The 23,800-nt window shown below is 38.8% G+C and overlaps 1 protein-coding gene across 5 annotated transcripts in view; it reads right to left on the bottom strand.

Moving 5' to 3' along the window:
• LOC104120894 (uncharacterized) overlaps nucleotides 1–23,800 on the bottom strand; it is a 119,087-nt gene that overhangs the window by 33,326 nt on the left and 61,961 nt on the right. Inside the window, exons 1-4 of one of the 5 annotated variants that reach the window (XM_033660207.2) lie at nucleotides 3,063–3,170; nucleotides 2,507–2,849; nucleotides 1,998–2,068; nucleotides 1,677–1,912 (exon numbers count right to left, since the gene is read on the bottom strand). The exons of 3 other annotated variants lie outside the window; for them this stretch is intronic. In XM_033660207.2, coding sequence (XP_033516098.1) covers nucleotides 1,881–1,912; nucleotides 1,998–2,068; nucleotides 2,507–2,838 — 435 coding nt within the window. In that variant the 5' untranslated portion in view covers nucleotides 2,839–2,849; nucleotides 3,063–3,170 and the 3' untranslated portion in view covers nucleotides 1,677–1,880. Of the gene's footprint in view, nucleotides 1–1,676; nucleotides 1,913–1,997; nucleotides 2,069–2,506; nucleotides 2,850–3,062; nucleotides 3,171–23,800 lie in introns of those variants that run through there. One more of the 5 variants, XM_070177070.1, reaches the window with a different exon arrangement.

Here is a 23,800-nt window from a genome sequence, read left to right as displayed (position 1 = left end):
GAGTTATTTGAAAAAGGAAACAACTCATCCTTTAATAACAATATTGATGATAGTGACCATAAGAGCAAGAAGAATGATTGCAGATGCGCTGTCCCTCTCTAAATGTGTTCATTATAGCCAAAATAATGCTTAAAACTGTTTTAGCTGGGGTTCTCCACTACTTTTAGCAAGATCTTGGTTTGACAAGTGAGTTGATGCTCTCTTATATCTCATCAGAATAAAGGGTTCTAAATAAGATCACTTGTAGTGGTAAAACAAGAATAGTAGAAAGCCAGAAAATCAGTTTAGCTAGCATTTGTAGTGCCCACAGATAACCGTATAGGGACAAGTTATTTAGATATTTATGGTCATTATGTTTAATGATTGGGTTGCTTGATGTAAGAAGCATCTTAGTAAAGTAAGCCAATTATCGATTGTCAAGCAATGCAGCAACGAGTAGCCACAGCTGCAAAAGTATCAGAGGCCAGGAGCTTTTCTCCTTTTGACTTCTTAACAGATGCTCCCCGATCTTGGTTATAGGTGGCAAGAAACTAGCTAGCTAGTTATTCTTTTGAACATTCTCAAACTAAATTCTTATCTCAGCTACTACTTACTGCAGTTGCCTCATTTATCTCAAAACTCAAACCAGATATCTCTCCTACATGCCTTTCTATCATTTCTGTGCTCATCTTATAGTTTCTACATCAAAACATGAACGGAAACACCAGTTTAAATCAAGGTTTTTAGCCTGCAACAGTGCTCCCTATGCAAGGGATTTTCTTTCCTCTATATATTAGGAATTTATGACTTCATCTGATGAATGATAAACTAATCATATCTTGAACGTTTAAATAAATGAATGCGGATTTAAAGCTGATCTTCCAGTCAAAACTGTTAACAACAATGACCAGTACTCTATTTTGGCCGGGGGAATTTTGTAGCAAAAGTGATACTGTTTGTCCCACAAGCAAAAGCTTATGACACCGTTGCTAGTTTCAATCATAGTTATACATATCCTTGCAAAGTAGAACCTACAAAATTTACAAATGTTTAGTCATGCACATTGTAACAGACTAACAATATAGCAGAACTACCTTTAGTGCCAATTGCATAAGCTTCAGCTTGACAAAAGAGTATTGATTCTCAAAGACACATGCATCCACATTTTCGCGAGTGTACTGAGCCAGCTTCCATAATGGTCAATGTATATCTTGTGCACCTAAGTAACATTCATTTTTGGGACGGTGTATTGGAAACAAGTTGAAACACCACCACCCCTTACTCTCACACATCCAAAGAAATTTCTTTTCATTTTCTTCTTAAGGCAAAAGAGTGATGATTTCTCCTTTATTTTCTCCCCAAAATGGAGTGAAATGCAAATGAGACAAAATGGATTGCGAGGATCATATACGCAATCTCAACTAGTTTGAAACTGAGATCAATTTCTTGTTGTTTAAAGGAAGTTGGGAACACTCACATAAGCCACATAAACCACAGTCAACAACACTGGATTTAGGATTTAGGATTTAGAGTCGGTTGGTCTCTTTATATGCCTACTATCTTTTATTGTTTTTGTCCATTTATAAGGCTCGAGCATACTCTAACATTGTCTTCCATAGTGATTGTGAGGCTACATAACATTATTCACTGGACCACCCCTACAAATGCAGTTGTTGAAACTTGAAAGACAGAAAGAATGCAAAATCTGAAGCGATTTCATTCATTGAACACTTTGCACAGTTACAATGCAGTTAGAAATAGAAACCCTTCTTTGAGCAATTAACTACTAAAAACTGTTAAAGAAAAGGAAGAAAAGAAAAACTAAGAGGAAAAGAAGAAGGGTCATTGAAGATTATGAGTTCTGGTAAATCTTCAGTAATAACTTCATGTTGCCACATCCCTCAATATAGGTTACTTTCTCTCAGATCACCTCCTGAAAAACAGAAAATTGAACAAGATGTTAGTAAATAAAAATGCTGTTGGAAAGTAAAATGTCGACTATGCAGTATCAGGCTCACCAAAATCCCTAGGTGTTTTGCACTTATAACATTCAGCTCTGCTTGCATAGTTGTGCTCACCACATCCTAATCTGTCAAACAAGAAGGCAGCTATTTCAGTTTAAATCCCTAAGATAGTATGTCAGTAGTAAAAGGAGGAGAATCGCGGCAGGCTAACAATTAGCATAAAACTAGTCAATCTTGTCATGAGTCCTCATAATACAATGTTTTCTAGGAGTCCTAGTCTTATCGGAGATTTATATGCCATTAACAAATATAGTGAAAACGTCTAGTACTTTTAAATTCTATTTTTATAATATTTGTTTGAAATGAGTTTAATTTCAGCGACATGATTAGTGAAGATTCATAATAGCTGATCCCAACTTGCTTCAGATTAAGGCATAGATGTTGTTGTTGTTGCAATATTGGACCAGAATGAGCTTAAATGGAGCGACAAGATTCATGTAGCCGACCCCGACTTGTTAGGAATTGAGAAGTAGTTGTTGTTATTGAAGTAAATGTAAACTAACCTGCTGCAAATCCAATCACCACTCTTCCAACCAGGAATAGCACTTGCATCATATCCATAACCGGCTGATGCCATCATTCCTGCCCCGATACCATAATAATCACTTTTTAAGGCACCACATCTATAGCAGTTTGTTCTGCTTGCATAGTTGTGAGAACCACAGTTCATAGCACTGCAATACCAATCTCCAGCTAAGACTTCTGTTTTGTTTAGTCCATACATGGCAACATCAGCCGACGTTGCATATTTAGGGCAGCTGCATCGTTGGCATGCATCCCTTCTCTTGAAATTTATGTGTTGGCATGCAGCACACATCCAATCTCCACTGTTCATTTTATGTCTACCTGAAATTGAACATAAAAAGATGATGAGAACAATTTTTCATATGGGAAGTAAAATAGGCCATATAAAAAATCTTATTGGTTATCCATCTTAGACAATGAAATGAACTAAAGGGCAGCCCGGTGCACTAAGCCCCCACTATGCACGGGATCCGGGGAAGGGCCAGACCACAAGGGTCTATACTGCAGAAGGAAAATAAATCATCGATGCCTCACCTTGTGATGAACTGAGCTTCTCAACTAGACGTAAACTTGAGGCTCGAGAAATGGTTTGCTGGAGGTGGTAATTTTGATGAATGGTTTGGGGAGGTTTATATAGTTGGAAAACCTCATTAATGGGGCCCAAAGTTTTCTTTTTGATCAGTTGTGAGCTTCAGACGGTTTCCTTAAATGGGATCCACAAGATAGCACAAAGTTTCCAAAAAAGAATTGGATAAACCTCCTACTTTCCTTTTTTCTTGATCGTAGAGGTAGTGGCAAAGCTAGGAATTTTCCCAATGGTATTCAAATTTGAAGGAAGTGAAAAAAAATTCCCGACAAAGGGTGTTCAATATATGTTATATACCTCTAAAACGTAATATTTTACTTATATACGCAGTGTAATTTTTCGAGGGTGGTCAGTTGACCACCCTTGTGACCATGCTGCATAGATGTATGGCTCTCTAAAGTTGTCAACTGTTATATTCATGCATGTGAGCAAGGGCGGATGCATCCGACACCGTTTGGTTGGAAAATTTTGCTATATAGATATATGCAAAAAAACAAAACTATAATATAAAATATAAATGACTTTCATGGCATAAAGCAGCGTTGGGCATAGTGGTCAGGTTGCATTTTTCTTGCTTGATGTCTGGGAATCGACCTCAGCAGAAAACATGTTTTAGCATGGTCCTTTTGAAAAAATAGAGATGAACCCTCAATTTCATCATAAAAATTAATCAATTAAACCTGACTTCCACGTTCTATAAGTGATTAAAAAAATGTTTGAATGCATAAAGGAAGTTATTTAAGCATATACTCCTATAACGGTGTTATTTGTACATCATCTGGAATCATAATTTTAAAAGATTTTTCTATTTTTGTGATTTTGCAAAATTTAAACAAGCTACTTTGCTATCGTAATTTTAAACTTCTCATCTCTTTCGCTATTTGTCCCACAGTTTATTTATTTCCTTAAATATCAACGTCGCTTACTAAAAATTATGTGTACGCTACGCCCTGTGAAGCACTATTTTCTTGCATAAGTCCAGTAATGCCCCTCCTAACCCGTTCTCGGTCCATTATTCCACTAAAAAGGATCTCCTCAAAAATATTATTCTTTGTTCTGTATCCATTTCTAGTAGGTGTTATGAGGGGGAAGATGTTATGTGAAGGGGAGGGATAAGAATCAATTCCCTCATAATGCATAATTGAAGGTTCTTGACGGAGTGAGTTACTTTAGTGGCGAGCACCGTCCACTTCCAACCAAGAGGTTGTGAGTTCGAGTCACCCCAAGAGCAAGGTGGAGAATTCTTGGAGGGAGGGAGCCGAGGGTCTTTGAAAACAGCCTCTCTACCCCAGGGTAGGGGTAAGGACTGCGTACACACTACCCTCCCACACCCCACTAGTGAGATTATACTGGGTTGTTGTTGTTGTTTCATCTCCTGTTCAAGCATGTCTGTGTTTAGTTGTCTATTTTTGATAAAACCAGTTTTAGAACTCTTAATCACATATTTAGGCCTTTTCCTCCATTTGGTAAACAATAATATGATGGTTAGAGCACTCTAGATATTATCAGACCAGTCTTTAGTTTCACCAAATAAATATCAGCGCCATTTATCGGCACAGACAGGTGATATGTGAATTCTGAACAAAACATGAGAGTTGCATTATTCCTGACAGTTGAGTATATCAAACTTAAGAGACAAAATACCGCTTTCTTGACGGGCAGTGGCGGAGCCACATGCACCCAAGGGGTGTCAACCGACACACCCATTTGTCGGAAAATTATACTGTTTAGCTTGGTAATTGTTTTTTAAAATATGTATATATACAATATAATGACACCTCTTGATTTCTTGGGGAATTTATTTCTTTATATTTTGACTCCCTTTAATATAATTCCTTGCTCCGCCACGGTTGACAGGACCTTAGTTTCACCAAATAGATTGCTAAGAATGTCAACAGCTTTTATCGGCACAAACAGGTGAAACAGGAACTCAGAACAAAACATGTTACATTAAATATCCAGACGGTATTGAATATATCAATTTGAAGAGAAGTACACCTCTTTCTTGACAGGTACCTTAGACAATGTATTTAGGTAAAGGATCAAATGGCGTTTACCTTTGTTTCTCATCAATAAAGAAATCAATATTCTCTGAAGATTCTCACTGCAGAATTAGAAACAAAAGAGATTGTAATCGAACTCCCTTACTACAGGGACAGTTATACAAACACATAAAATGGTGTTCATATTGGAGCAAATCAAGAGTAATGTGAGATTGACAATGAGTTGATGTCTCTTGACCAGTTATTGAAGCCAAAGAATTCTAGCTTGGAGCCAAAGAATAAAAGTATTTTCTTTTATTCTTTTTTCTTTACTTTGGGACCAAGAACTTTGCCCTATAAATACAGGTCATCTTACTTCATTTGAATCATCCCATATTTTGAATAGAAACTCATTTTGAGTATTCTTGTAATAGAGAGTTATATTATATTCCATAGAGTTAGTGTTGGGAAACTAAGGGTCCACTAAACTACATAGAGAACCAGATTTTCTATCAGATTTCACAGAACGCACGCACACAACAGTAAGTAAATGGCATAGTAGAGTTTTACGTGGCAAACTCCCAACTTTCGAGATTAAAAAACACGACCTACCCTTGTAGGATTTCAACTTCACTACTGAACAAACTTCAGATTATAAACTGTTGTAACATAGGAATTAACCTCTTAATCTCTCACTAACTTGTAACAACTCTATTACAATCCCCTTTGTAATAACTCTATTACAAAGCTTACAACTGGACTAACTCTAGCCAAGACACAAACATATGGTTTATGATTTTACAAGGGTTTCCTACAGAATGCTTCTAACTAAGTTAAGTAGGAATTACAAGTAAAATATTTTGACAAAGATGCTACACAACTAAGGACATATGATGACTCAATGCAGGAAAATGGTCCTTCGTTATGTTGCTCTTTGTTCTTGATGCCTTGAATGTCACTTTCAAGTTAGCAATACACTTGAGAGAGAGCTTGATCGATTATGAGTGTGCAAGTGTATTGTTTTTGCTTTGCTTCATGTTAATATTACATAAGTGACATCACTTGAATGATGCAAGCATGTTTGGTACAGAGGCATTCCCTTAAAGTGACTGCTCTACTGTTTGCACCGTTGCGTGTGTGCAGAGGAACATTTACAGTCACTTTACAGCTGTGGGGAGTTGATTGGTACTGTCAGGAAAAGAACTGATGTCGATCTGTTCCCTCTGTTGTTTCTTGGACTCTGAAAGTTGGAGCATGTCCCAAACTTGAGACTTGTTGATCTTTGAGCACTCAGAGGATGTGGAACAGGTTCCCCATCTGGTTCTTAGCATTAAGTTTGTAAGATTATCAAAACATAGCAGGACACAAAACTTATCAATTTTTCCCCTTTTGATGATGATAAACTTGTAATTGAAATCCCCCCTAAGCCTGTGTTGTTCCCCCTCAATTAATAAATCCCCCCTGAGCCTGTGCTTGTTTCCCCTCAATTACTTTTCTCCTTTTTGGCATCATAAAAAGATTAGGCACAAGCAATAAGCAAAAGGAAGTCTAGCCTGGTTAACTCATGCCACATGTGTGCACACAATCATGACTAAAAATAGAGCAAAAGAACAAGATATGCACAGCAAAAGGACGAGAAATTCATTAATTTTGGTAATAAGCATGGAGAAGTTCCATTGTTACACAATCACCATAAAATAAAAACAACAAAAAAAAGGTACCAGTCATCAAACATAACCAAAAGCAAGAAATAGAAACAACTTGAACTTGACACTGGGAAGGGAATGACTCTAAGGAGCACTGGAAGGGGGTGGCAGAGAGGAAAAGGCAAGAGTTTTAAGGAGGATATCCATTCGAGCATTTGAAGACCCTTGCTCATTGATCAACCTCTCCTTCAGGTCCTCGACCTGTTTCTTGAGATCAACATTTTCTTTGGTTAGGCGAGCAACCTCTGCGCTTTGTGAGCTACTAGAACCAGGTGCCTCTTGGGCCTGACTGAGCTGACCCTCAAGGATAACATTACTTGCCTTCAACTTCCTTATCTCTTCATTAGCGATATTCTGAGCTTCAATCATTTGAGAGATAGTGGAATTGCTGCCAATCCCTCATTTCTTATCGATGCACTCACATTCTTCCAAGGTGGTTTTGGAGAAACTCTGCTTGCGAGTATCCATGGTGGCCTTCCCAGGGGAATTTTGAAGAACTCAAACACTTTGGTGAGAAGAAACCCATAGGGCAGCCCATGATTACCATCCTTGAAATCTGCTACTTTTTCAAGTGCTCAATCATGATTCCCGGCAGATTTATAGTGGAGTATATATCCAGTGCTTCCATGAGGAGCAAATCTGCTCGTGATGTAATAGAATTTCTTTTTGCACGAGGGAGCAACACATTGTTCACCATTTTGAATAGCAGCTGGTACACTGGAAGGAGGGTCTTCTTGTGTACTCGTTCCCCCTGCTGCACTGCATTATCCTTCAGAATGACATTTTTGAAGTTTGACGACTAAGTTCCCTCAATGGAGGATATTCCGTCGGTAGGCACACCCAAGATGGTTCCCAACACAGCTTCATCCAACACAAAATCAACCCCATTCACCTTCATGCAGATGTTATCATCCTCGACTATGAACAAATCAGCATAAAAACTGCGCACTTCGGCCTCATATACTGCAGGACTCTCATTTGTGAACAAAGGTGTCCACTGTTGAAAGTCACATATATCAACCAGTTGGCTCATGCTTGGCATGTCGAGAATATCAGGGGCAAATGTTCTGCCCCACAGCACTTTCTGATTTCTCAGATTTTCTCTTCTTTCATTCTTGGCCACCCTCACCTTAGTCCTTTTTGAGGAACAAGGTCCCTCATTGGCTCCACTCTTCCGTTTCACTGATTTTCTCATAATTTTAGCTTTCTCTGTAAGTTTCTCAGACACCTTCTTAGGCACAGATTTCTCAGTCACGTTCTTACCTGACCCCTCAACCACTTTTTCTCCAGACTTACACACTTCAACATTACTAACTTCCATTACTTTCACATATGACTCTTTTCCAGAATTTTGAACCGCAAGTTTCTTGGAGGATTTACGGATTAAGTGACTGGGTTCCTCATCCACCTCGTCATCAATGTCCACAACAAGAGCTGCAGGCACCACCTCTTCATGTACTAACTTTTTACCCTTCACCAACCTTCTCCTTTTCTTTTTTTTCTTACTTTTCTTCAGAGCTGACTCAAGAGCCTCCTTCTGTTGCAGCCTAGTAGTAGGTCTTTTAGGAGTGGGTGTTTTGGGAGTTTTCCTGCTACTCCTAGCACTAATAAATCTTGAAAGAGCCACATTATCATAGTCTTCTTCACTACCATCATTCTCCTCCTCGGACAGAGATCTCATCTCGGGAGCAACAATGGCCAATGGCTCAGCATAAGAATGGGGAGAGGGGCGGAATCAGTACTGACCTGAGGTTCTTTTGATGAACATGGGGTTTCATCCCAAGTAGGAGCAAAGGGTTCCTCTTGGGTGGAGGGATCAGGTCCCTCGAGTGGTTCCCCAGTAGTACTTTCAGGTACCAAATTTTTGACAGGCACCAGTTCCCTATCCTCTTCCTGTAGACTTGCACCTTCCCCCTGAGACCCATTGGTTTCAGACACACCTTCAGAGCAACCATCCACACACCCCTCAGCAACTATTCACGACATATTTTCTATGGCCTCTTGTTCTTCTAACCCTAAAGGAAACTCAAAAGGCATAGAAGAAATATTACCTATAAGATCTGCAGCATTCAAATCGAGACTTGGGGTAGTCATTATGTTAACCACACTTTGTTGTGCCTCGGAACTCTCTTCTAAATACAGACTGGAAATTTCCTAGTTTTTTTCTCCCTCTACTGTTTCTCCCTTAGCCATTTTCTGGCGAGGCAGAGGGAGAGGTCATAGCCACAAACCTCTTGGGATTCGAAGTTTTATGACTCTGATGAGAACCAAAACTTGATTTGAGTGGAGAAGAGGCAGTGAGTGGTTGGGAATCTTACTTAGGTTTTGGACTGGGTGGCGTAAGGTGCTTATACTCTGTCACTGATGCTTCAAGAGATGAAGATGCAGTGAGGATGATACTGGGGACATTTGAGGCTTCGAGATTCTTAGACATTATAGAGTGTAATGATAGTTTATGAAAAAAAAGAGTGTTTGGTTGTTGAGAGAAAAAGGGAAATTTTTGCTTTTGATGTGAACATTTGTGAGAGTGACAGAGTTTGGGTTTATTAAAAGAGGGTGAGGGACCGGTTGGGAACGGGTATTGATTTTCTGGGTAGACGTTCGTTTTGTAACGAGTAAGACGCTTGGATTCCCGAAAAAAAAGAAGCTGACAATTTAATGACATGGCACCATTTTTAGCCGTTTAAAAAGTTGTGCATGAGAGTACAAAAGGAACTACTAACTTGTGTCGCAGGAAGCAGGTTCCCTGATAGATATTTTAAATGTGATCCTCATCCTTTTGCGAAGATGCAATACATTAGCTCCTTGTTTGCTCTGTAATTGTCATGCGTGTCTATCTGTAACGGTATAGATATGAGTTAGACCTTGCCAGAAAATACCTTTTTAGCAATTTTCACCTGTACATTTCTTTCATAGCCAATCATCGATGAACCAGGTCCTCAACTTGATTTTATCAACCCTAGTGCAAGACGATTCTTTTCAAAGTGCTCTCTGCTCAGTGCTTTGGTGAAGATGTCTGCAATTTGATCTTCTGTGCTACAGAACTTTATACAGATAAGCCTTTTTTCAACATTGTCTCTGAAAAAATGATGTCGCACATCAATGTGCTTTGTTCTCTTATGCTGAACTAGGTTATTTTCCATGTTGAGTGCATTGGTGTTTTCACATAGTAACGACACACAATCAGAAAACACACCAAAATCTTCTAGTTGCTACTTGATCCACAACAGTTGAGCACAACAAGAGGCATCCGCCACATATTCAGCTTCTGCAGTTGAAAGAGCCACTGAATTGTGTTTTCTTATACCCCATGAAATTAGACACGAACCCAGAAAGTGTGCCATGCCAGAAGTATTTTTCTTGTCCACCAGATAACCAGCATAATTAGCATCAGCATACCCAATCAAGTCGAAGTTGTCTCCTGAGGGGTAGTAGAGAACCAGGTCTTGTGTTCCCTTTAAATATCTCAAGATTCTCTTGGCAGCCTTCAGATGAGATTCCTTTGGATTTGATTGAAACCTGGCACATCATCCCACACTAAAAACAATATCTGGTTTTCTTGTTGTGAGATACAAGAGTGACCCAATGATACATGTATACATGGTCTCATTCACAGGGGAACCATGTTCATCCATGTCCAGTCGAGTGGCAGTGGCAATGGGAGTGTCAATGACTTTTGAGCTTTCCATTTCAAATCTTTCAGAAGCTCTTTGATGTACTTCTGCTGACTTATCATTGTGCCCTTAGGAGTTTGCTTGACTTGCAGGCCTAAGAAGAAATTCAATTCCTCCATCATGCTCATTTCAAACGCACTTCCAATGAGCTTTGCAAACTCATCACATAGAGTATCATTTGTTGCACCAAAGATGATGTCATCAATATAAACTTGCACAATGAGCAGGTTCCTCCCTTGTTTCTTCAGAAATAAGGTGTTGTCAATTTTTCCTCTTTTAAAACCATTTTCTAGGAGAAATTTGGACAACCTTTCATACCATGCGCGAGGAGCCTGCTTCTGCCCATATAAGGCCTTGCCGAATTTGAAAATATACTCAAGATGCTCATGATATTCGAAGCCAGGAGTTTGTTTGACGAAGACTTCTTCTTTTAGAAAGCCATTCAGAACTGTATTTTTGACATCCATTTGGAACAATTTGAATTCCATATGAGAAGCAAATGCAATAAGGATTCTGATGGCCTCCATTTGAGCAACTGGGGCAAAAGTTTCATCATAGTCAATCCCTTCTTCTTGGTTGTATCCTTGAACTATAGCCTTGCCTTGTTCCTTGTTGTGTTCCCAAACTCATCAAGCTTGTTTCTGAATACCCACCTGGTTCCTATAACAGTTCTGTCAGCAGGTCAATGAACCAGGTGCCATACACTGTTACTCTCAAATTGATGGAGTTCTTCTTGCATAGTCGTAATCCAGTCAGCATCTTTCAATGCTTCCTTGATATTTTTGGGCTCAATTTGAGAAAGAAAGGCTGATAAGGCAAGCGCGTTTCTTGACTTTGACCTCATTTGAATCCCCGAGTCAAAAGGAATGATCGCATTTTCAAGAGGGTGTGAACTTTTGTGCTTCCAGTTAGACACCTGAATCTCATTGTGAGAGAGTCCAGGTATTTCTGAACATGATCCTTAGTTGTCGTGAGTTTCGCTTCTCAACTCATCATGTGGGGTTCCTTGGACATCATCAACAACTCTATTCTCAGCTTCAATTGTTGTGATTGAGGAACCAGGTTCCTCCACATCAGTTGGATATACAAGTACACCATCATCATTTGATTCCTTGACTAGACTTATCATGTCAGCCTTACCATTTGCCATGTCTATGACTTCACCAGGAACAACCGACTGTTCTCCGTCTTGATCAATATTATCATGTGAATCTTTCCCATAAGGATGGTGAGATTCACCAAAGATCACATGTATGCTTTCCTCAACACATTGAGTTCTCTTGCTGTATACTATGTAAGCTTTGCTTTGTGATGAATAGCCTAGAAAGATTCCTTCATCACTTTTGGCATCGAATTTTCCAAGTGCTTCCTTGCCATTGTTGAGAACAAAACATTTGCAGACAAAATGTCCTTAAATGTGTCAGCTTTCCAACAGTTCATACGGGGTTTTGTTAAGGAGGGACCTGATCATGCACATGTTTACCAAGTAGCATGCAGTGTTGACTGCTTCTACCCAGAATATTTTTGCAATGCCACAGTCAATCTATATTGTTCTTGCTATGTCTTCAAGAGTCCTATTTTTCCTCTCCACAACACCATTTTGTTGAGGTGTTCTTGGAGTTGAAAAATTATGAGTAATGCCATTTTCAGCACAAAATTCGTCGAATTTGGCATTGTCTAATTATGTGTCGTGATCAGACCTTATGGCCCATCTTCACCTGGATCATTTTCACAAATGCAGCAAATACTTGAAAGGTTTCATCCTTAGTTCTAAGAAATAGGGTCCGAGTGAATCTAGAATAATCGTCCACTATAACAAAAATGTACTTCTTTACTCCTCTACTTGGCACCCTCATAGGTCCACACAGATCCATATGAAGGAGATCAAGTGGCCTTGAGGTACTAACTTCCTTTTGGGGTTTGAAGGAGGATCTGACTTGTTTTCCTTTTACACATACATTACACACCTTGTGATCCTTGAAGCTTGACTTGGGCAGGCCACAAACCAGGTCCTTCTTGACTAATTTGTTCAGCAACGTAAAACTTGCATGACCCAATCTTCTGTGCCACAGTTCATCATCATCATCAACAACGCTCAGACAACTGAAATTCCCATTTTGTAAGGATTCAAAATTAGCAACATAAATATTTTTGTATCTTTTAGCCACCAGAACCACCTCACCAGTCACAAGATTTGTGACCGTGCATATTTTGACACAAATTCCACTTTATTTTCCTTGTCGCAGATTTGGGAAACACTTAGTAGACTGTACTTCAAGCCGTTCACATAGTACACATTTTTAATTGAGTAAGTAAGAGACTTTCCAATCCTTCCAACTCCTAGAATGTATCCCTTTTTTTCATTTCCAAAGGACACACTCCCTCCTTGCAGGGCTTTGAGTAAAAAGAAATCATTTGTGCTTCCAGTCATATATTTAGAGCAACCATTATCCATGTACCATTTTTGGCTGCTTCCTTTTACTGCTCCCTGCACAAGAAATTCAAGAGTTAGATTTAGGAACCCAAACAAGTTTGGGTCCCTTGTAGTGAGGAAAAGGGTGAATCAGACTTCTTCTTGTCCAGACAGGCAATATACGTTTTTTAGTGGAGGGACCAAGTTCCTTAGCAGTAGTTACCTTTTCAACTAACACCTTGTTTCTCTGTTGGGACTGAATTCTAACGTTACAATTTTCTTTAAAGTGACAAGTGTTTCCACAGTGAGTACAAAGCCAGTTATCAGGGACAGTAACACACTTGCTATATGGGTTGTAGGGAGTCTTTTCTCTTTGGAACCCGACTCTCTTTAGAGATTTTTTGAGGTCACTTTTAACTCTGGCTAGGTCTTATTGAAGTTTCTGGTTTCTTTCAAGTTCTGTACACAGACTAGATTTCACTGTTTGGAGTTCATTTTCAAGCTTAATATGTGCCTCACTTGCAACTCCCTTTCCCTTTTGGGTGATATCATGCCTACTTTCCATTTTTAGTTCCTCAATTGTTTCCTTTAAGTCCACGACTACTACTAATAAGTCATCTCTCTCATGCTCTATGCTAGCAATCTTTTCAGTTAGAGCTTCTTTATCATTTTTAAGCACTCAATGGTCTCTTTTAAATCGACCACGACAACCACTAGATCATCCCTATCATGTTCTACTTCTCATAATTCCACAGTTAATGCATTTTTATCATTTATAAGACTATGATAAGCATCAATTAAAATATTTACCAAAGATATAAGATTTTTCTGAGAGTAGGACTTCAAATTTCTTTGAACATCCAGAAATTTTACCTCATCATCATCATCTTCATCATCGCCCGATTTTGCCATCAAGGCAAATATAGAGTCATATTCAGCTGCTTCACTCTCTACTTCCATCATGGAGTTGTTACCTTGTTCATCATCCTATCCAGATTCGCTGGAGAAGTCTCCCCATGCAGCAAGAGCTTGCTTCACAACATTTTCAGCGACATCGTTTCTCTTGAATCATTTGTTAGGAATCGGGTTCCTCTTGGCTGCTTTGTTTGTGTTGTGTTTGTACTGATATTGCTTGAGTAGGGTACAATCCTTGATGAAATATCCTGACTTACCACACTTATGACATAGGTAATAGCCTCTTGGCTTGCTAGAGCTGCCCCTTTTTAGAATACCTCCATTTTTGCGAACCATTTTCTGAAATCTCTTTGTCAGGTAAGCCATATCGGCATCCTCACCACTTGAGTCATTTTTGTCTGTCTTGAAGACCAGGTTCTACTCCCTTTTGGGATCTTTTCTCTAATTATCCTTCTTCTTCTTCATTTCATAAGTTTTCAGATTGCCAATGAGTTCATCAATGGTCAACTTCTGCAGATCCTTTGCCTCCGTGATAGTATTTACTTTGATTTTCCAGGATCCAGGTAATACGCTGAGTATTTTTCTTACAAGCTTGTTTCTTGAAATGATTTCTCCTAGAGAATGGAGATCATTGATGATAGAAGTGAAGCGAGCATGCATTTCTTGAATGGACTCATCGTCCTTCATCCTGAATAGCTCGTACTTAGTGGTTAGCATACCAATCTTCAACTGTTTGACTTGAGTAGTCCCTTCATGTGCTATTTGGAGAGCTTCCTAGATCTCTTTAGCAGATTGGCAGGCATAAATCCAGTTGTATTTGTCTGGTCCAATACTACAGATGAAGATCTATTTGGCTAGGAAGTTCTTCTCTATATCATTTCTATCAACTTGTATTCTTTCCTAGTCTTGGGAACTGACACTGTTGGTTCTCCAATGGTCTTTATAGGAACAAAAGGACCATCGCAGATGACATCCCAAAGTTCTGAGTCTTCAGCCATGATAAAATCATGCATCCTTGTCTTCCACCATCCATAGTATTAACCATTAAATCATGGTGGTCTGTAGGTTGATTGACATTCTTCAAAGTTTGGCAGAGCCGCCATGAGGATCCTTTCTAGGTGTTAGCCTGATAGAAAAAACTTGCTCTGATACCAATTGATAGAAACTAAGAGTCCACCAAACTATATAGAGAACTAAGTTCTCTATCAGTTTCCACAGAACGGACACACACAACAGTAAGTAAATGACACAGTAAAGTTTTACGTGGAAAACTCCCAGCTCACGGGATAAAAAACCACAACCTACCCTTGTAGGATTTTAACTTCACTACTCAACAAACTTCAGATTACAAACTGTTGTAACCTAGGAATTAACCTCTTAATCCCTAACTAACTTGTAACAACTCTATTACAAGTCCCTTTTGTAATAACTCTATTACAAAGCTTACAACTCGACTTACTCTAGCCAAGACACAAACATATGGTTTATGAATTTACAAGGGTTTCGTACACAATGCTTTTAACTAAGATAAGTAGGAATTACAAGTAAATTGTTTTGATAAAGGTTCTACACAACTAAGGACATATGATGACTCAATGCAGGAAACTAGTCCTTCGTTATGTTGCTCTTTGCTCTTGACGCCTTGAATGTCACTTGCAAGTTGGCAATCCACTTGAGAGAGAGCTTGATCGATTATGAGTGTGCAAGTGTATTGTTTTTACTTTGCTTCATGTTAATATTACATAAGTGACATCACTTGAATGATGCAAGCATGTTTGGTACAGAGGCATTCCCTATAAAGTGATTGCTCCACTGTTTGCACTGTTGCGTATGTTCAGAGGAACAGTTACAGTCACTTTACAGCTGTGGGGAGTTGACTGGTACTGTCAGCAAAAGAACTGATGTCGATTTGATCCCTCTGTTATTTCTTGGACTTTGAAAGTTAGAGCATGTCCAAAACTTGAGACTTGTTGATCTTTGCGCACTAAGAGGGTGTGGAACAGTTTCCATATCTGGTTCTTACATTACGTTTGTCAGATCATCAAAACATAGCAGGACACTTAACTTATCAAAACCTCTTCTTTGTGAGTGATTGTAGCGAGGTTATTCTCTTGGGATATATTTTTGTATAATTAGAGTTTCATCTCTAAATTTGTACTCTCTTTTGTGTACCAGTTGTTATAGTGAAATTGCTCATCTCCGCTTGTGGACGTAGGTCACGTTGACCGAAAATTTTTAAATTTTGTGCCTCTTTTATATGCTTTAATTGTCGTTATTATCAACTTGCATTATCTTTGTTATTGTCATTATAACTTTGTTTGGCTAAATTTCGTACTACCCGGATTCGCCATCCTAACAGGGACTGTCACGACCCAATTTCTCCTCCGTGTGACATCGTGACGGCACCTAGTCTCTACAACTAGGTAAGCCTACTATTTTGCGGAATAATGAAATAAAAATATAAGTTTAACCAACCATTCAAAAATACGCCAACAATCCCAAAACCCGGAACATCGTGAATCACAACTACAGAAGGAAAAATCTAGTGTCTCTATACATCAGAGTCTAACAAGGAAAAATACAGAAGATAAAGGACATGAAAAAGAGTAGAAGGGGACTCCGAGGTCTGCGGACGCGGCAGATATACCTTGAAGTCTCCAAAGCTGTCCCAGCTCACTAATAGTGCGGCTGATAAGGTACACCTGGATCTGCACACGAAAAATATGTGCAGAGAGTAGCATGAGTACACCACAATCGGTACCCAATAAGTGTCAAGCCTAACCTCGGTCGAGTATTGACGAGGTCAGGTCAGGGCCCTACTGGTAAATATATAATAAAATAATATAGAGTGTAATACCGGAATAAAATAAAGGCTGAAATTTAACAACAATGAAATCATAGAAAGTAATAGCTCAGTACACAAAAATACAACAGGGGATCTCCCGAGATACCGTCTCTTAGTCCCAAACGTAAATGTGCAGGGGGATCTCCCGGAATACCTTTCCGTAGTCCCAAAGTAAATGTACAGGGAGATCTCCCGGAATACCGTTCCGTAGTCCCAAAGTAAATATGCAAGACAGGGGGATCTCCCGGAATACCGTTCTGTAGTCCCAAAGTAAATATGCAGTACAGGGGGATCTCCCGAAATACCGTTCCGCAGTCCCAAAGTAAATATGCAGCGCAAACAATAGAAATGCAACTACATCACAAAATCTTACGATTTAGACTAAGTACCAGTCAAGGAAGAAGTAGGAAATTCACTAAGCATTGCTGTACATAGTTCACATAAGCAATTAAGACACGTAGACATGTTGTATTCGACTAAACAAGATAGCTGCACAAATGGGAATAACTCAATTAAGAATGAAAATAGATTAATGCTCATAAAAATGGTATAACTCAAAATAAAAGGAAAACAGGTTGCTACTCAATAAGAAAACGGGTTTTTCCACAACTAGCATATGTACGTACTCATCACCTCACATACACGGCGCTCACATATCACAATAGTTCCAAATCTTAAGGGGATTTCCCCTACACTAAGTTAGGCAAGCCACTTACCTTGAACCAAACTCAATCAATCGGTCACAATGCCTTTCCCACGAATATCTGGCTCCGAATGGCCCAAATCTAGCCAAAAGAAATTACATATCATAAATACAACAATAATACACTCATATAATTAATGAAATCAACACTTATACAAAATTTCCGAAATTAACTCAAAAATTGCACGTGGGGCCCATATCTCGGAATCGGGTAAAAGTCATAAAATACGAAAGTCCGTTCACTCACGAGTCTAACCATATCAAATTTACTAAAATCCGACACCAAATGGTCCTCAAAATTCACAAATCAAACTTCCAAATCCCTAGCCTCCAATTCCTAATTTTCACCTTAAATACACACTAATCAGGTGAAAAAATAAATGGGGAAGCAAGATTATTGATAAAAAATAAGCACAAGTATCTTACCTCAAGAAATGTCTCGAAAATGCTCTCAAATATCGCCCTAAACCGAGTTTGCAAAGTCAAAAATGACAAAAATCACGAAACCCTTCAGTTTTAACCACTACCCAGGTATTTCCGCACCTGCGGAACCTGGGCTTGCACCTGCAGGTGCGCTTGTGCGGAAAATGTATGCATCTGCGCAAAACACTTATCCCCTCTGCCAGCACCTGCGATGAAAGGGCCGCACCTACGCGTGCGCGGCTACGAAAATCCCTTCCGCTTCTGCGGACCTTGCGCACCTGCGAACAGCCTTGCGCACTTGCGGGCATCACAGATGCAACCTTTTCCATGCACCTGCGACCCCTGACCAATCCACCCAACTCCGCTTCTGCGCCAATTTGCTCGCACCTGCGGGCAGCCTTGCGCAGGTGCGATTATAGCAGAACCAGCCTAGCACAAGGAAAATCTTCCAAGTCCAAAAATGATCCGATAACCATCCGAAACTCATCCGAGACCCCCAGGACCTCAACCAAACATATCAACCAATCCTAAAACACCATACGAACTTAGTCGAGCCCATAAATCACATCAACTAACGCTAAAATCACGAATCACCCTCCAATTTTAACTTAAAGAACTTGAAACTTCAAAATTCTACAACTGATGTCGAAACCTATCAAACCACGTCCGATTGACCCCAAATTTTACACACAAGTCATATTCAACATTACAGACCTACTCCAACTTTCGGAATCGGAATCTGACCCCGATATCAAAATTTTGCACAATTGGTCCAAAACTCCAAAAAATTCGACTTTCGCCAATTCAAGCCTAAATAAGCTACGGACCTCCAAAACACAATCCGGACACGCCCCCAAGTCCAAAATCACCTAACGGAGCTAACGGAACCGACGAAACTCCATTCCGGAGTCGTATTCACACAGTTCCGACTATGGTAAAAATCCTAAGACTTAAGCTCCCGTTTTAGGGACTAAGTGTCCCAAAACACTCAAAAAACTAAAACGAAACCTCCTGACAAGTCACAATAGCAGAAATAATTATGGAAGAAGTAGTAAATAGGGGATCGGGGCTATTACTCTCAAAACGACCGGCTGGATCGTTACAGGGACAGTGAATGATGACGTGGAAACCGTAGCTGATTCCACCTAAGCACAGAAGCTCGCGTGTTCGCATAGGATTTGATAAGTAGGAATTCTAATCACCATTTTTAACCAGACAAGATGAATATTCTGGGTAAGAAAACCTCAGACAAAGCTCCAAATGCTTTATTCTATACATGTGACCATTCTGTAAAGGTGGCCAATCCTCCTCAATAATACTTGCCAGAATCTAAATCCTAACGGTAATGATAAAAATAGCCGTGCTTTTGAATTTTGCATATTCCTATTGTGTTGTGAGGAGGGGGGAAGCCAGAAATTTTTCTAAAGGTTGTTCAATCTTGAAAGAAGAGAAAACAAATTCCCTAACAAATGGTATTCATATATATTATATACCTCTAAAACCTAATATTTTACCTATATACACAATGTAAATTTTCGACGACCCTTAACCCAACGTAACTTCGCCCCTGGCTGTCAGAAGGTAAGTTTTATCTAGTGCTTCTTTTGCTAATAGTGCTTAATTAAGATATATTCTTCTTATCTATACAAGTGAATTATCAGAAAAAAGAAGGGGAAAATATGAAACAACTCATCCAGTAATCACAAATTGTGACCATAGAATCAAGAAAAATGATTTTAGATGCCCTTGTTCCTATCTGGATGCGTTCATTATAACCAAAAGACTGTATGGAATGGTTTTAGCTGGGATTCTCCACTACTTTAGCAAGATCGCTGTTTGAAAAGTGAGTTGACACTCTCTTATATCTTAGAATAAAGGGTTCTAAAAGAGCACTAGCAGTGGTAAAAACAAGAATCATAGAAAGCCAGAAAAATCATTTTGGCTATCCCTTGTAGCGCCCACCGATGACTTGTTTTTCTTGTAAATCTTCAGCATTTAATAACCGTATGGGAATGAGTTAGTTGGATATTTATGGTCTTTGTGTTCAGTGATCGGAAGGGGAGCCTTGGAGCAGCGGTGAAGTTCTTTTCTTGTGACCTATAGGTAACATGTTTAAGCCATGGAATCAGCCGCCGATACTTGCGTCAGGGTAGACTATCTACATCACACCCCTTGGAATACGGGCTTTTCTGGACCTTGCATAAATACGAAATACTTTGTACACCGAACTGCCCTCGTCACCGGTCAATTGTCAAGTAATGCAGCATCAAGTAGCCGCATCTGCAAAAGTATCAGAGACCATGGGCTTTTCTCCTTTGACTTGGTTATAGGTGGCATGAAACTAGCTAGTTATTCTTTTGAACATTCTCAAACTAAATTCTTATCTTAGCTACTACTTACTGGCAGTTGCCTAATTTATCTCAAACTCAAGCCAGATATCTCTCCTAAATGCTTTTCTATATCTACGTAAGCTCAGCCTATAGTTTCTATAACACAACATGAAAGAACATATCAGTTTATCAATCAAGGTTTTTAGCATGCAACAGTGCTACCTTTGCAAAGGATTTTAATAGTTTTCTTCCCTCTACACATTATTAGGAATTGATGACCTCATCTGATGAATGATAAACTAAGGATATTTATAAATAAATGAATGCGGATAGATCTGATCTTCCAGTCAAAACTGTTAACAACAATGACCAGTACTCTTTTTTGCCGGGGAATTTTGTTGCAAAAACCATATGGTTTGTTCACAAGCAAAAGGTTATGATACCACTGATAGAATCAATAGAAGTTATACATCCACTTGCGAAGTAGAACCTAGACAATTTACGAATGTTTAGTCATGTACGTTGTAACAGACACTATGGCAGAACTATTTTTTTGAGCCAATTGCAAAAGCTGATGTTTGCTCAAAAGAGAATTGATTCTCAAAGACGTGGGGCTCATATTGAAGAAAAACAAAAAATAAAATGAAGAAAAATGGGATAGGAGGTGCCTAACGTTGTTGAAAAAAAAATGGGATAGGTGCCTAACTTTGTTGAAAAAAATGGGAGGTGCCTAACTTTGTTGAAATATTATAGGACTAAATCAATAACAAGATATTTTTATTTGTAGTAGTTGGATGTCATCTCTTACTATAAATATAGGCTTCCATTCTTCATTTCAATCACACCAAAAATAAGAGAGAAGCAATAGAAGTTAGAGAGAGTAATCCACAGATTGTAGTCTGTGAGATAAATAGTGAGTGTGAGTAATAATGTATTGAGGTGTTTTAAATAAAGAGTATTATTTCTTCGAAATTGTAATAGTCTCTTGACACTACTAAGTTGTAATATTATAGTGGTTATATTGCTCCGCTCAGGTATTGTATTTTACTCATTAAAAGAGTTGGTATCGTTGTTACTCTCTTGTGTTATTATTATTATTTTCCGTAGATATTATTCCTGGGCGGCATTATTATTTTTTCCCAACAAAATACACATGTCACATTTTTGCGAGCGTACAGAACCAACTTCCATAATGGTCAATGTATAGATTGTGCAACTAACATCCATTTTTGGGACAATGTTGTTTAACCCAAAATAGATTTCTCGGTCAAAGTCAATATTAAGAAGAAATCGGGTTACTGATAACCAAAATTTACTTTACTTTGCCAGTAATTTGAAGAATAAAGCAAGGAATGAAAATAATTGACAGAGAAAGAAAATACGAAATAGATTGATAATCACTTCCAAAGTTGCGGTTAGAACCTTGAGAATAAAGTAAAGAATTATTACATAAATTTTAATAATAAATCAGATGTCACTACAATGAGGTCTCGGTCCTTATTTATGAGCATACAATTATAATGATTTCCTTAATTAATTCGGGCTCACTAATGATATTAATTGTATTGATTACCCGTTACCATATATAATTACAACAGAAGTATTTATTGCTGAGGATTTGCCATAACCATAAATATATATCGATTTCCCTTCCTTATTTGTGACAGGTTCGTGCATCTTTCCTTATTAATGGTCTTTATTCATTCCGCTCATGTTTCTCCTTTTACAGTTGTCAGGTCCGGTTCATTTCCTAGTGTAACCTCGAGGGTGTTCCTCTCGTGCATTTTCACATTCTTTAACTCGTCTAATTAATAACGCCACTTGTCGCTATATTGATGGTCCACATACCATGCCTTGTCACCTCGATGATAGTCCACGTGTCATGCCTTTTATCTACTAATACAGATAGTCCCCCCACTTTCTGAATATTCTCAACTGAATATTCGAAAAGTGGTAAGTATTTATAGCGGGAATTCTTTGCCGCCGTTTCTCGAGTATCATTGTGCTCTTTTCAGAATCGATGCGACGTATGTCACATCCATTTAATTCACATGCCACGTGGATTAACTTGATTGGTTCTGCAGTTTCTCTGTGCTTTTTAGGGTTTTTCTACGGCTGCATCAGTCATGAAGTAACAGTTCTATTATGACACTTCATAATGATCAACCTTGATGACGATTGCCTCTCTTTATAAATACTTCATCTCATTTGATTTTTTGAAATCCTTCTTCTTCTTCTTTACTATATTCATCTCCTTAACCTTCCTTCGTATTCCTCTATTTTTTCTCTGTATTTTCTTTGTTAAACATGTCTTATTCAACAATAGACACTCGTAAAGTTGTGATCGTCGACGAACTTGCTCCTTCTACTTCCCCTACTAGGAGTAGGAGAGGTGGCAGATTTCGCAGTCTTGGTTCGTTACCTACTCGCAGTTCTACATCTAAAAGAAGTTCTGTCAAACTATCTTCTTCTAGATCTAGAGTCCCTTTAACCCCTAGATCTCCTTCTAAGAGTAGGGATCAAAATGAACCCATGCAAGAACCTACAATTTCTGAGATTGTTCCTCAATAGTTTTCCTTTGTATCAGATCATGAAGCCATGAAAAATCAAGTTTCTTCTATAGCTTCCCTTAATTGTAAAGCCCCAGAAATGTTTCTAACAAGATTAAGCCAAACTCGAGCTTAAGAGCATATTTTGAGAGACCTCGAAGTGCTTGCGAACTCACACGAGGGTATTAGGATCATTACAATACTTGGGTATGAAGGTAAGATGGATTTAACGTCCTCAAGTTATATGGTTAAAGGCATAGCTTTGAATAATTGATTTAAGAGGAAGGAAAGAATCCTCGAAGACCTACGTAGCCTGCGTGCGTAGCCTACGCAGGCTGCGTAGGCAAAAATAACAAGCTGAGTAAGGGTAGGCTTATGTTGCGTAGGCTATGCAAGCCTGCGTAACGAAGCTGTGTAGGCTATGCAGCCCAGCTGCGTAGGCTACGCAATTTGCCTACGCAGTTCATTTTCTATAAGTATGAGGAGGTGTGGGAGAGAGAAAGAGATGCACGATTTTGGAGCCTTGGAATTCTAGAGAGAGAAAGGCCAATCCCTACACTTAATACACTTCAAGGTATGATTTCTTGACAAATTTATGATGTTATAACATCATTGGATGCTAGAACTAACGCATATATAGATTCAATCCATAGGATTTCACTTGAATCTTGAAGAATCACCAAGAACATTAAAGAAGAAATTTTCTAGGGTTTGCTTCAAAAGATAACTTCCTCAACTCCAATCTCATTATGAGGTATATATGAGTGTATTTATGGTATTCATGATATTGGGAGGTGATTGAGCGTGAGTATTTATGAAATCCTTGTTGGATATTTATGTTGGTAGTTGGGAAGACAATGAATAGTAAATTGAGGAATTACATGGAGATTGTTGAGTTGTTTATAAACCCAATAGACTATTAAGTACTATATAGGAGATTGTTAAGCAAAGGTGAAGACATATGGTAGGAGATATGAATCCTAAGTACCTATAGTCAAGAGTTAAGGCCTAAATGGGTCTTGTTGGGTATCGTTGGATAACTCTTGACTCATGTGGGATATAATTGTGTAGATTGAGATTTGTTTAAGACCTTGGATACATTTTGATGTCTTGGGATGTTTAATGTATATATTGGTTTGTTGGCAA

The sequence above is a fragment of the Nicotiana tomentosiformis genome, chromosome 6 (genome assembly GCF_000390325.3).
Source record: "Nicotiana tomentosiformis chromosome 6, ASM39032v3, whole genome shotgun sequence".
Taxonomy (NCBI): domain Eukaryota; kingdom Viridiplantae; phylum Streptophyta; class Magnoliopsida; order Solanales; family Solanaceae; genus Nicotiana; species Nicotiana tomentosiformis.
Note: the sequence above shows the minus strand (reverse complement) of the source record. Positions and strands in the feature narration are given on the sequence as shown.